The sequence below is a fragment of the Oryx dammah genome, unplaced genomic scaffold, assembly GCF_014754425.2.
Source record: "Oryx dammah isolate SB20612 unplaced genomic scaffold, SCBI_Odam_1.1 HiC_scaffold_8, whole genome shotgun sequence".
In the NCBI taxonomy this organism is placed as follows: Eukaryota; Metazoa; Chordata; class Mammalia; order Artiodactyla; family Bovidae; genus Oryx; species Oryx dammah.
In genome coordinates this window covers 31,516,369-31,529,631 of record NW_024070192.1, presented here as the reverse complement: position 1 = coordinate 31,529,631, position 13,263 = coordinate 31,516,369, and the positions used below count along the sequence as shown (strand labels likewise).

Here is a 13,263-nt window from a genome sequence, read left to right as displayed (position 1 = left end):
TCTTATATAGAAACTAGAGCTTCAATTTCTTGCTTTCAGGATTATGTTTCTCTTTTGGCCTCTGCTTATTCTGTGTCCTAATGTAGGTTATCACTTCTGCCTCCAGCTCTCAGCATACTTACTGGCTTCTGGTCACCCCGCTACCTAAAGCAGGAAGTGAGTTAGGTCAGGAAGAAGAGCTGGAGCTATCAGTGAATACATGTGGTGTCCTGGACAGTTGTCACACACCTGTGATGTTCATTTAGGGGAATGGGACTTGAGCTGAACTCTTAAGTATTTTAAATACTCATTCTCATTTTGAAAATGTTAGGATGAGCCGGTACCAGCGGGTTTGTTATGAACTGGTGAGAAAAAAATGTGTCCCATCCCTTCTCCTTTTTGGGACTGGGTCACAGAGAGTATAGTCTTGGTTTTGTTATTGACTTAAAAAATACTATGTTGTAAGACTGAACTGAATGTTACACTGAATAGAAGTATGTACTAATAGAAATGTGAACTCTTAAAATTAGAGAAGACCTTGGAGGTTCGACAGTTAATTCTTCACTAGTCCTGAAGTTTTTATGTATCTTTCTGTACTCTTGATAGATGATGATAGTAACTGGTAGCGTTCTCCTTCATGATACTGCCATCCCTTTGTTGAATCACTAGTTAATCACTAGGTAGTTCTAGACTTCCTTAGCTGCTTCTACTCCTGTCCTTGTACTTTTGACTTGAGTGTTCATTTTTATGACCAGGTCTCTTGAATTTGTTAACTCTCTTCCTCATTTCACATAGTGTTAAATCAGTCACATCAGCACACACACAAGAGGACAGACACAGAGCTGTACCCTGGACTGAAGCATTATACACTGTCACTCTGTCTGCAAGATGATGAATCTGGAACTTTCTTCATGTTGCACAGGTTAGATAAGAGGCAGTGACACTGGCTGAATTTAGGCACCTCCTCCCTTTCTGACCCTACTTCTGTCATATATTTTCCCTTTCCTTCCCTGCATCTCCCCACTCCCCCCAACACACACACACACACACACACACGTGTTTAGTATAACTACAGAAGTAAAATTGACAGTTGGCTGCGCTGTGGGATTATCACCATAATCAGGATAACGAATGTATCCATCTCTCCTCAGCTTCCTTGTGCCCCATAAGTACTATACACTCCTCCCTACGGCACTGTCCTCAGGCAACCGCAAGTCTGCTTTCTGCCATGTGAATTAATTTGCATTTTCTACGGTTTTATGTAAATGGAACCATACAGCATGTACCACTCATTTGTTTGTTGTCTTTCACTCAGCATAATTACTAATATTTTGCAGTTCAGTTTCTTTCAAAGAGTTCTATTCAGGTTATCTGTTTCTCCTTGAGTGACACTTGGTTGTTTGATTATATTTTCAGAAATCTGTGCCTTTTATCTAACCTGTCAAGTTAGTTGGTATAAAGTTATTCATAACAGCTCTATACTATCGTTGTAACACCTGTGGAATCTTTAGTGATGTTACCTCCCTCTCTCATTCACACTCCTGATATGATTTGTATCTAATTTATTTTTTCCTGATTAACCTGGTGAGACGTTTTGCCTCCTTTATTAGATGTATTCCCAGCTGTTTTTTCCTTTCCAAATGAGTGGTGTCTTTTTAAACATTTCATTTTCTAGGTGCTTGTTTCCATTTGGTATATAAAAATTATGTTACTGGTTTTGTCTGGATATTGTCTCTGAAACCCTTATCTTGATCTTAGTGGCTAAATTTCGCTAACCTCCACCTTCCTGTTCAGTAAATCCACATTCAGTAATTTTTATTTTTGTGTTTCAATTGTGTGGTAATCCTGTGTTTTGCTTGAACATGGAAGTAATGTTGCTGTCAGTGCCTTTTGAGGCGCCTCTGACTATTCCTTTTTTTTGTTGTTGTTGTAAACGCAGCTCATTGCTGCTGTCCCCAGTTACAGCTCAAAGGAACTGCCAGGAGAAAAACATTTCCATTAGTTCTGTGCCTTAGAAACTACGAGGATTTCTCCCTCATTCCATGATCACTCTTTGTCTTTTGGTTGCTTTCATATTTTCCATCCTTTCCCCCTTTCCCCTCATTTTCTTAACTCTTGCTTTTAGCCCCTGCTGGGCACTTTACTTTGTGCTTTACATGAGTTAACTCATTTGATTTTCATCAGAGTCCACTGAAGATGGGGCTATCCCATTTCATAGATGTGGAGTTGACGAGGCCTAAGCTGATGCGATTCACAGGGTCGCAAAGAGTCTGGACACGACTGAGCAACTGAACTGAACTGAATGCTGATGCAAGTAGAAAGTGGGAGAGCCTGAATGAGTACATCAGGGCTTCACACTCTTAACAGTGATTTTCCCACTTTACTCTGTTACTGCAGTTAAGCTCCCTCCTCACTGTTTCTGTAAGTAGGTGGGTTAAATGTACTTTTTCTCCAATTAAGAAATTCTAGTAAATCTGTTGAAATGGTGTCTTTAGATAAAAATAAATTCAGGTGTGTGTGTTAGGTTAATAGTGTTAGTCTCTTGTGAAGGCTGAAGAGCACAGAAAAGAGAAAGAGACCTAAAGAGGAAAGTTTGGAATAACTATAAGTGCAGGTTCCCTGTGTCAGATTTGCTTTACAAGTCATCATTCTGCAAAGGTGTGGAGCTATGTGACTATGGTAGCAGACGGTTCTGTTTTAAGAGTGAGATTATTCGTCTCAGCAGTCATGACCGCATGTGCGCTCTCTGCATGTAAATGAGGTGTCCTCACTGTAGGTGTTATTAGGAGAGTGGAGTTAAGTCAATTGGATTCTGTTTACAGCTCTGTCACTGATTAGCAGTGTCGTTCCAAACAAGCCGCTTTACTTCAGCAGGCATTGATCTCTCAAATAAATCCGGGCCAAGTGTTGGGGTGGGAGGTCCGTACGAGAAAAATCTCTGAGGATACATCTGGATCCAAAAATTAGTAACCACATGCAGAATTTTGTACAGGTAATTTTTGTCATCATATCTCTTTCCATTCTCTGGGTGCTGAGTAGCCCTTGTTTACATGTGCACACAGCGGACAGCGCTGTGAACGTGGCGTTTGCTTGCAGTCGTGTTTTCTCATGCATGTCTAGTGAGCTGTACAGTTTTCAAAATAATTGTGTCTAATCCTTTTAATAGTGTACTTTTTATTGTGAGATCGTTCAGAGGTTTCTAGTTTGTTTTTGTTTCTTTTTTCCTTTTGTAATTTGTGAACCATGTAAGTTAGGTCTCTAGTCAGGGAGGGAGCCAATCAAAGAGTATAGGCACTTTTATTTCTCTAGTTTTATTGTCCAGTTGCATTCAGGCTGGTTTAAAACACCCTTCAGTGCTGCCAGTAGGTTTTGAATGGTTTGGTTTGATTATAGCCAGCATTTGTTCATTTAAGGAGTGTTTACTGAGCCCTTGTCCTGGTGGAGTGTGTGTTCCAGTAGGAAAGATGAGTGAAAAACATAAGCTGAGAAGAATGGTATTTTATATTAGAAGATGGGGAGCACTCTACGAATAGAGCAGGTAATGGGATGTGAAGAGGATGACTTGCCCTGGGAATCAGGCATTTTCAGCGTTGGCCACTGAGAAGGTAGCGTTTGAGCAAGGACTTTAGGCATTGGGTTTGCTTTATGTATATTTTTCTTTCTTTTTTATGAATTTGAGAAGCTGATATAATATCTCAAGATTACTGTAATCTGTTTACTTTCTTAGTGAGAACAGTCTCCCACATATTTTCTATTTTTATATTTAATTTGGCAAAGTTTGAAAATTTCATGAAAATCCAAAGGTTTTCTATGTAAGACTGTGCCTGTCCTTAAAATTAAGAGTGGAGAAAATTGGCAACTAAATTTGTGTTTGAACATAAGAATATTCAGTCCAGGGCTTTAATAAGGAACAAAAATTACCACTCATTTAAAGTTTAAAAAAAAAAAAAATCTTCTCCCATTGTATTTCTGTTTTAAGTGAAGGAAAGTTGTGTTTAATGTTAAGCTGTGTAAGAGTGACTTGTGTCTGTTATTTTATAGGGTGACTGTTGGATCTGCATGGAACTCATGTCTACCTCGTTTGATAAGTTTTACAAATATGTATATAGTGTATTAGATGATGTTATTCCAGAAGAAATTTTAGGCAAAATCACTTTAGCAGTAAGTACCTGATTTTCAAATTGTTTGGGCTATGTATACATGCATAAAGATGTTACTGGAGTTCTGAATGTCCTTCACAGAAAGTTATTGACCTTCCTGGAAAATCGTTTGTAATAGGAAAAGAGACAAAATATCTTCTGTGGGGTCATTAACAACATAAGTCATAAGAACAATTTTCAAAGTACCAATCTAGAGATACTTTTCATTGTTGAAAAGTACATGTTGAAATCATACATTTCAATAGTAAATACTGCAGTGTTCTTGTCATTAAAATCATAGTGAGCCATAATAGATTGTGCTGTAAATAAGGCAAGAAAAAAGCAATTTTCTGTTCCTCTTTCCCTTGTTTCTTTAACTATTTTTAAATAGGTTATATTATTACAGTTCCCCTTAAATTAATTAGAATTGCAGCAGTTTCCTTGAAGTTCTTTAAGTGAAACTCTTAACCCAAGTCTGTTTTCTTTTGCTTTAAGATTTGGGCTGTTCTGTCTAAACTAAAATTGTTGACCAGCAATTTCAGTAACCAATGTTACTACTAATTTGATAAAATAACTTTTACCATAGTTAAAAAAAAGAAACGAAGTACTGTTTTGCTTATGTATTTATAATTTGGAAAGTGAATTCACAATCATTTTCTTTCTTGTTCTTTTAGCTAACAAAGGTCATTTACAATTTTTTCATAAAAAGTAACACATTATTTTTAATAGGGTGTAATTAATAATATTTCTTAGAAACCCCTGAGAATCTGAATTAATGTTGACCTGGGTTAGTGGATGTGTAAACTAAACTTCATAGGAAACTGTAAGCTAGGTATTCTGGCTTCATGTAATTTCCTCTTTCTTCCCTGCCTCCTCCACATCCAGTATGGTCTGCTGTTAATTGTCAGTTTATTTGCTTAATCATTAAAGGTTAATGTTGCAATATATAGATAGCCTCTGAACTGTTTTTTAGTTTTAAGAGGTGTGTGTGTATAATTGGGCTTTAAAAAGTCAGATTAAACCTAGTTATTATAATATTAAGATTCATAGATCCCATGTTAATATTTTATCTGAATTAATGCTTAATTTAAATGTTTTATGAGCTAAATGTTAAGATATATACCCTTTCATATAATTTTATAAAAAGCTGTCTAGTATAAACAACCTTATACTAGAAACTTGTTCATTATTCATACAGGTATATGAAGTTTTATGTTGTTCAATTTAGTCATCTCTCCAATATACCAAACCAAGCTTATTTTGGAGCTTGTTGCTATTCATAATTATTATAATAGAATAACAGTAGAGTAATAATAGCTTATGGTTATTATTTATTTGTGTTAGGCCAAGATCTCATGACATTTTATGTTCATAGCAACTCTTGGTAAATAGTGTAACCCCCTTTTTGCAGATGACAGATCTAAAGCGTGAAGAGTTTAAGTACTTAATTTGCTGTGAAATTCATACATTTGTAAGTGTAAATGATTTTAAGTCCAGGCAGCCAGACCCTAGAATCCAGCTGTTAAGCACTCTATAACAGGATGATCTAGAAACTGGAAAACATAAAATGATTTTATCCTATATTACAATATATGTAGTATGTACTAATAAATCATTTATTACATATTTGCCTGTGTTTCTAGACCTGGTGATCATCTTTTATGTTAAGCACAACATTCAGAATTACTTTGTGTTAAATCCCTCCTTGCTAATTAAAAACCCCTCGAACAAGCCCATCTGTGTGAAACATTTGAGCTTGTGCTTCGCTCTTCTAATACTTGATGGCTTGATGGCAGTGGAGACTTGACCTTCCTAATGGTTGGCCAGTTTGTCACTTCTCCTTTAGTTTGAGACTGTAGAAATTTTAATTCAAGTCTGTTTCCTCTAATCCTTGAGAAATCTTTGATTTCCTGATCATGAGCAGTGATCAAACAGTAGGATAAATTCTGGCTCTGCAAACATAATTTTGCAGGCTCCACATCCAGTGAGGGTGAGTGAGTATGAGAAACTGAGAATTTGGAAAAACGTGCTAAACAGGAACCGTGACTATGGGATCCTTCTGTATTAAATATATTAATATCTATTCTTGAAAAGTTCGATGGTATGAGAAAGATTTTACAGCTTTTTAATGACTCATTTGAAAATTGGTAAGTTACCTGTTTTTTAGCTGTCAGAGAAGAGTATATAAAGAAAGCTAAGTTTTCACATCTAAAATCATAATTTAGCATCTTCAGTTAACATAGAACAGGATATCGAAATACTCAGCTTAAAAGAATGCCAAGACCTACCTGAGCTGTAACTTTATGACCCACTGCTGTGCTGTTTGATTAGAAGGAAGCTGATTGCTTGTCCTGTCTTTCTCTGTTTTTTCTCCCTAGACTGTGAAAGCACTAAACCACTTAAAAGAAAACTTGAAAATCATTCACAGAGGTGGGTATGACTGTAGCAGCCTTTCTACCAACTAGGGTCAGTTAGCTTTTTTGCTGTGATTAGAGTGCTTTTGATTACAAGTAACAGAAAAGCCTGTTAACTGGCTTAAAGTTCAAAGAAACTCATTATCTGTGTTAGTGAGTCCAAAGGCAGGGTGGCTCCAAGCGCAGAGTGGTTAGCCTGAAGTGCTCTTCGTTTGATTCTGCTTCCGTAACGGCTCCGTTCTCAGGGGAGTAACAGCTGGAGCAGGTCCTGTGTCACATCTGGACGTGGCGGCTCCTTGAAGAAACTTTCTCTCCTCGTGTGGCTGTCTTAGGAGCAGAGAAATCTTCCTTATGTGTCTCTGGTATCTTCTCTTGTCTCATTCACCAGAGTTGCCTCATGCCCTCGCCTAAATGAGTCCCTGGTGAGAAACAGTAGTCTACCCTGATAAGCTCAGGCCAGTCAGGACCCAGTGCTTGGAGGTATGGGTGGAGCTACACCGAGGAGGCTGGAGATCTCAGTAAAGCTGAAATCCCACAGTCCCATAGTAGGGATGGCCTGGTTAGGAGCGGATGCTTGATAGGCAGTCAGCCGTGTCAGTGGTAGTGAGCGCTCTTCTCTGGAGTTTTTGGTAGATCACCTTCTGAGTTATAGACAGATACTTTTGTACCCTACATTTATTTTTATCCTTACTTTTTATTCATAGAGCCATGACAGTGACAATGAAATGGATTGAAAGATTGAGAAAGGTACAGAGAATTAGTGAGCGAGGGCAAGAATTGGCCAACTAGCTGGTTTGCACCGACTGGCTGAATTAGTTATGGTCAGTGAGGATCTTCCCTGGTGGCTCAGAGGTTAAAGCGTCTGCCTCCAATGCAGGAGACCTGGGTTCGATCCCTGGGTCGGGAAGATCCCCTGGAGAAGGAAATGGGAACCCTCTCCAGTATTCTTGCCTGGAGAATCCCATGGACAGAGAAGCCTAGTAAGTTACAGTCCACGGGGTCGCAAAGAGTTGGACACGACTGAGCGACTTCACCCCACCCCACCTCACCCCCACCCCCACACCCACCCCACCTACCTCACCTACCTCACCTCACCCCACCCCACCTCACCCCACCTCAGTGAGGAGCAGGTGGTAACCTAGGGGCCATTGTGGCCAAACTGTGTAAAATCTGGTGAAGCAAATGAGAAGGACTTAGCTTTCCCATGTGTGCGGAAAAGTGCACCCACTCTAATAGGTATTTTCCTTTCCACAACCCTGTAAGTTATATTTTGTAGAATAGGGGATCATGGGTGCTAAGTGAGAGTTCAAAAGCTTGCTCTAGGTAGAGTTTTGAATATCAGACGTAGGGCTCAGGCCTTTGCTTTTCTGACCAGAGCTTGTGGTCTGATGAATGTACTCGGTTGGATACTCTTCTTAGTTAGATAAAGCTCTGCTTAAACAAAATTGTGGGTTTAAAATATGTGTACTTTGCATTTAGTTGTATCATCTTTGACATGTATTTTAAAGTAGCTTGGGATTCCCTGGAGAAGGGAACAGCTACTCACTCCAGTATTCTGGCCTGGAGAATTCCGTGGACTGTATAGTCCTGGGGCTCACAAAGAGTTGGACACGACTGTGCAACTTTCACTCACTGACACTTATAAAGTAGCTTAGTATACTCTTAGAGATTAAATTCATTGTGCATGTGATGACTGTTCAGTAATGAATCTGAAACAAAATGAATATGTCTCTTGATGAGAACAAAGAATACTTTATAGAATGCCTAAATTTAATATAAGGCATTTTTTTAATAATGCATTTTTAAGCATTGAGAAAATTTTATCATCTTATCTATCTTAATTTTATGGACTTGATCACTTGTTTCCTAACATTTTTCCAACATTTTTCCTTGGACTTCTTTAGAATATACTCATTTGATTAATTACTTGAACTTTGAATGACATCTGTGTCTTGCAGATATCAAACCTTCCAATATTCTTCTGGATAGAAGTGGAAATATTAAACTCTGTGACTTTGGCATCAGTGGACAGCTTGTGGACTCGATCGCCAAGACGAGAGATGCTGGCTGCAGGCCCTACATGGCAGTAAGTGCGAGTCCAAGCCTTCTTGCCTGACAGTCATTGGCACAGAGAGCCTGTGCCCTTTGGTGCTGTGCTTCCAAGGAGTCCACTTTAGTCGCGCAGTTCCACTACACTAGAGTGTTTGCCTCTTCCATGAAGACCAGACTCGGTTCCAGCTTTGCTACAAAACTTGTCAAAATTTTCCCAGTGAACTCCTGCTTCGTGGTCTTACTCTGTTCCTCTTGCCTAGCTCTTAGCATATATGGTCTTTTCTGATTATTGTTTTTTCATTATATTCTAGTTAGTTCTCAAAAGACCTCTTTGTGTTTCTAGACCACCCCTCCCCCCATGTTGTCTTGACTGTAGGAGGTGATACTGTAGTAGACACATGGATAATGTAAGTGGTGCTATTTCCAGTTAGAGGAGAATGGGAATACAGGTTCCTCCCAGAACTCAGTATGTCTCATAGAGTCTTTAGGGTGGAGGAAGCTCACTGACACATACAAGGGTGAAGGCCTCAGGTGTGTTTCCCAACCTGGAGCATCACAGTACCTGCTGATACATAGGGAAGCTGCTTACACTGATAGGTTTATTTTATAACCAGCTAAAATACTCATACCTTTTTTCTTAAGAGGTTTCAGATGGTACTCAAGATACCATTCTGTAATAATTTTTGCCTTTGCCTTCTTCATATTTATTGATCTTTTTCATATCTATCCATCTACCTACCTATAATCATATATATGTGTATATACATTTTTTTTTTTTTTTTTACTTTTCTTGTGTTTATTTTTCTTGCTTTGCCTAGAATTAGATCATTGTTGATTGACAGTGGTGATAGTAGGATTCATCTGTTGCTTGACTTGAAGGCAAATGTCTTTTTCTGGTTTACTAAGTATATGTGTCTACCTGTGAGTGAGAGTGAGTGAGTGAGTGAGTGAGTGAGTGAGTGAGTGAGTGAGTGAGTGAGTGAGTGTGTGTGTGTGTGTGTGTGTGTGTGTGTGTGTGTGTGTGTGTGTGTATGAGAGAGAGAGAGAGAGATAAGAATGAATCAGGAAGAGCTATTAAATTTTATTAAATGCCTTTTTGGCATCATTCAGTATATGATGAAACGTTTCTGTGTAGCTGTTGACATGACACGTCATAGTAACATATATTTCCAGCGGTTGAACCATGCTGGCATTCCAGAGGTAATCCCTACATGGTTCATAGTTGATATGCTTAATATGTTTTTACATGTGCCATGTTAATATTTACGATTGCTACACAAAAACGTTTGAGATTGGTTTATAGTATACATTGTAAAGGTGTTAGATGGGTTATGCTAGTTTTAAAAATCAAATTAGGAAAATTCTTTTCTCTTTATTCATACATTAAAGTATTGATCATCTAGTGATCAAAGACATAACTTTGACCTCCTTGAGCTCAGAAAATTTTCCCCAGAGCTCAGAACCATTGTGCTAGTGTAGTTTTCTGTTCTTTGAGGCTGAAATCCATCTTGGCCAGGTGTCTTTGGGGAAAGATACGTAAATACATGAAAACTGAAGTTTTACTGTTTCCTTAGCATCACACATATGTGTGGGTGCGTGTGCATGTGTATACATATGCGAACTTTCCTTTTCTTATTGTTTTAAGTCTCAGAGCTGTTTACTGAAGTGTTTTACGTACCAAGTATGTCGTAGTTTTAGAGTCTGTCCAGTCTCTTTAAATACTCCTCCCTTTGAAGGGCGGTGACTCAGTGCAGCGTTGAGTGTGGACTGAACTCAGTGGCTCACTTCTCATGAACCACGTGTGGCAGCAGTGAACACATCCCTCTGAGGACAGGTCATAAAGAGGCAGGTGGCTGCTTTTCTGTTTTCCTTCTTGGATAGCTACTTGGGGGGAGCCCAGCTGCCATGTTGTAAAGACTTTGAACAAGCAGCATTACAGAGACATTCATGTGCTGAGGATCAGGGACTCCCTGCGGTAACTGTGTGAGAGCTTATTGATGCGTCTTCCAGCCCCGGGGAGGCTGACAGCCCTGGCTGACTGCTTGACTGAAACCTCAAGAGAGACCCTGAGTCAGAACTCCCATCACAAATACCCGCTGATGCCTGACTCACAGAAACCTGAAATAATAAATGTCTGTTGGTTTCAACTGTTAAGTTTTAGGTGCTTTGTTACACAAATAGCTAACAAGTACAAAGTGATTCATGGTAATCTTGCCTATTCCTTGCTTTTTTAGCATGTACGTTCCTGCCTTTTGGCACATATTAAAATTCTTTTTTTTAGCATAATAAATGATCAGTTAAAAAAGGAAATATTGGAAAAGATCTTTTCTGTGTTACTAATTACATTTGTTCAGCATGTTTTGCCTCTTTAAAAAAAATTGAGTTCAAAATTTGATAACATTGCGATTGTCAATTTCTCCTTACTCCTTGGTTTTTATTTTATATACTTCAATACAGAGTAACTTGAGTTATATATTTATTATAAATTACATGTTTTGGATATAAGATTGTTTTATCTATTACTTTTTTGCTGTTTGCTTCGTGTTACAGACTCTGTTCTCTAAGTTGATACTTGGCTCTTGAGTTGTCGTTCAGTCACCAAGTCATGTCCTCCTCTTTGTGACCCCATGGACTGCAGCACACCAGGCTTTTCTGTCCCTCACCATCTCCTGGAGTTTGCCCAGATGAGTTAGTTTTAAAAAGCTTTTTGAAAAAAAAAATAAAAATAAAAAGCTTTTTGTTTTTCAAACCCATGCTTCCTACTTAGTTTTAGGATACAGGATCTTTAATTCGTTTCATGGATCTTAAGTGTCTTCTCCTCTCAAAGAATACTTTTCAAAATTTTAAAAGTATTACACATACAAATAAAGAATGAACATGTGTCAAGAATGTATTTAACTCATTCATGAGAAAACTGGACAGGCAGTTTGGTGAAACTGGGTCAAAGAATGTTTGCATAATTCAGTATTTACAGTCACTAAAGAAAGAATATTGGAATGAAATGGCTAATCAAAATATAAAATTGCTAATTAGTGAAATAACTTTCGGGGTTGTTGAACAGAAACATGTGCATCCCTACCTAACGAAATCTACAGGTTATTTTGTAACTTAAGGGTCTTGGCCCTAATGAAACAAGTACACTTTCACTGATTACTTCACTTTGTCATTTTAATTTATATAGTTCAAAATATTTTACAGCTTTTTTCTTGAGACTTCTTCTGTGATCCATGTGTTGTTATTTAGAAGTGTGTTGTTTAATCTCCAGACATTTGGGGATTTTTCAGGTCTTCTTTCTGTTATTGATTTCTAATATAATTACTTTGTGGTCTGAGCACATGCCTTGCATGATTTCCGTTTTTTAACATAAAGTGTGTTTTATGTTTTAACATAAACTAACATAGTTTATGTTAGTGAATGTTCCATGTGAGTAGGAGAAGAATGTGTATTCTGCTGTTGTTGGATGGAGTATTTTCTTTCTTGATTGACTGTCTGGGATTATTATGTAATATGTATGTTATCAGGTAAATACATATATTTACAACTAAAAGTAAAAGTGAAAAGCTTCCAGTGAATATTTATGCGACATAATACTTATGTTCAAAACAGAATGCATAGGTTTCCAACCTAATTGTTGCTGACAGGCAGAGAACATTACACAGTGACTATTGTGCTTCTCTGGACATTTCTTTCAACAGCAGTTGCTGTCAGTCTTAGTTAAGGCTCCATTGTCAGCTCTGTGCTACTGACACCCTCTCTCTCTTTCTTCTCCATCCCTGACACTCTTTGTGGATAATGGTCTCTTATTTCAAGAAAATGTAAAGATGCTCCCTTCATAGAAATTACTAAAAATGATTTTTGCTGGTTTTATGGTAGGATAATACACTGTACTACTGGCAGAACCTTAATTTGGGTAACAGACTAGTTGGACAAATATCTTTATTTGATAGAAATACAAATTTAACTTTATGATGAAGAGTAGAGCAATTATAATAAATTTGCTTGTATTTGCTTTTGTGTCTCAAATATATTGTGCTGTGTCTTTATTCACTGAAGCAAAGAGAGAGAAGATCCAAAGACTTACTCTTTCCCACCCCCTCCACCCCCCCTTCTTTTTACCATTATTTACTACTAATCTGGCCCCGTTGTAATTCTTTGTTTTTTCCTTTTTCTTCCCCTTTCTCCCTTCGTCTCTTCTCAGCTTCAGTTTTGTAAACCCTTGTGAATCCTTAGGGGGAAGAATTAGCCTTGTCTTCCCTTTATGGAGGAAGCCATTGAGTTGGGTCTTCCCTTGTTGTTTGTTTTCAGTATAGTGTTGATGTCTTCTTCCTCCCTGTCTGTCCCTGGGCATGGGTTCCTCGAGGACTGTGCTGGCATTCCGGCTGCCTACTCAGCCCTGCTTCTATTAGCTGTACCTGGGGTGTGTGCGTCGTGAATGACTGTGGCTTCTCTTTGTGTTTCAGCCTGAAAGAATAGACCCAAGTGCGTCACGCCAAGGCTACGATGTACGCTCTGATGTCTGGAGTCTGGGGATTACATTGGTAAGTTCATGTTGTCTCTGCCTTGTTGTGGTAGTATGACAAGAAATTTAGAAATGAAAGAAAAGTTAACCAGTCTTCCACCACTCTGAAGAACACATCCCATGTCTTCCAGTCTTTGATTTTTATATCACTGTTTCTTCC

General features: G+C 38.3%; 1 protein-coding gene across 2 annotated transcripts in view; it reads left to right on the top strand.

Annotated features, from left to right (window-relative positions):
• Positions 1–13,263, top strand: part of MAP2K4 (mitogen-activated protein kinase kinase 4) — a 78,134-nt gene that overhangs the window by 57,691 nt on the left and 7,180 nt on the right. For both annotated transcript variants that reach the window (XM_040243329.1, XM_040243330.1), the window contains 4 exons: positions 4,021–4,140; positions 6,497–6,548; positions 8,491–8,618; positions 13,045–13,122. In XM_040243329.1, coding sequence (XP_040099263.1) covers positions 4,021–4,140; positions 6,497–6,548; positions 8,491–8,618; positions 13,045–13,122 — 378 coding nt within the window. The remainder of the gene's footprint in view (positions 1–4,020; positions 4,141–6,496; positions 6,549–8,490; positions 8,619–13,044; positions 13,123–13,263) is intronic.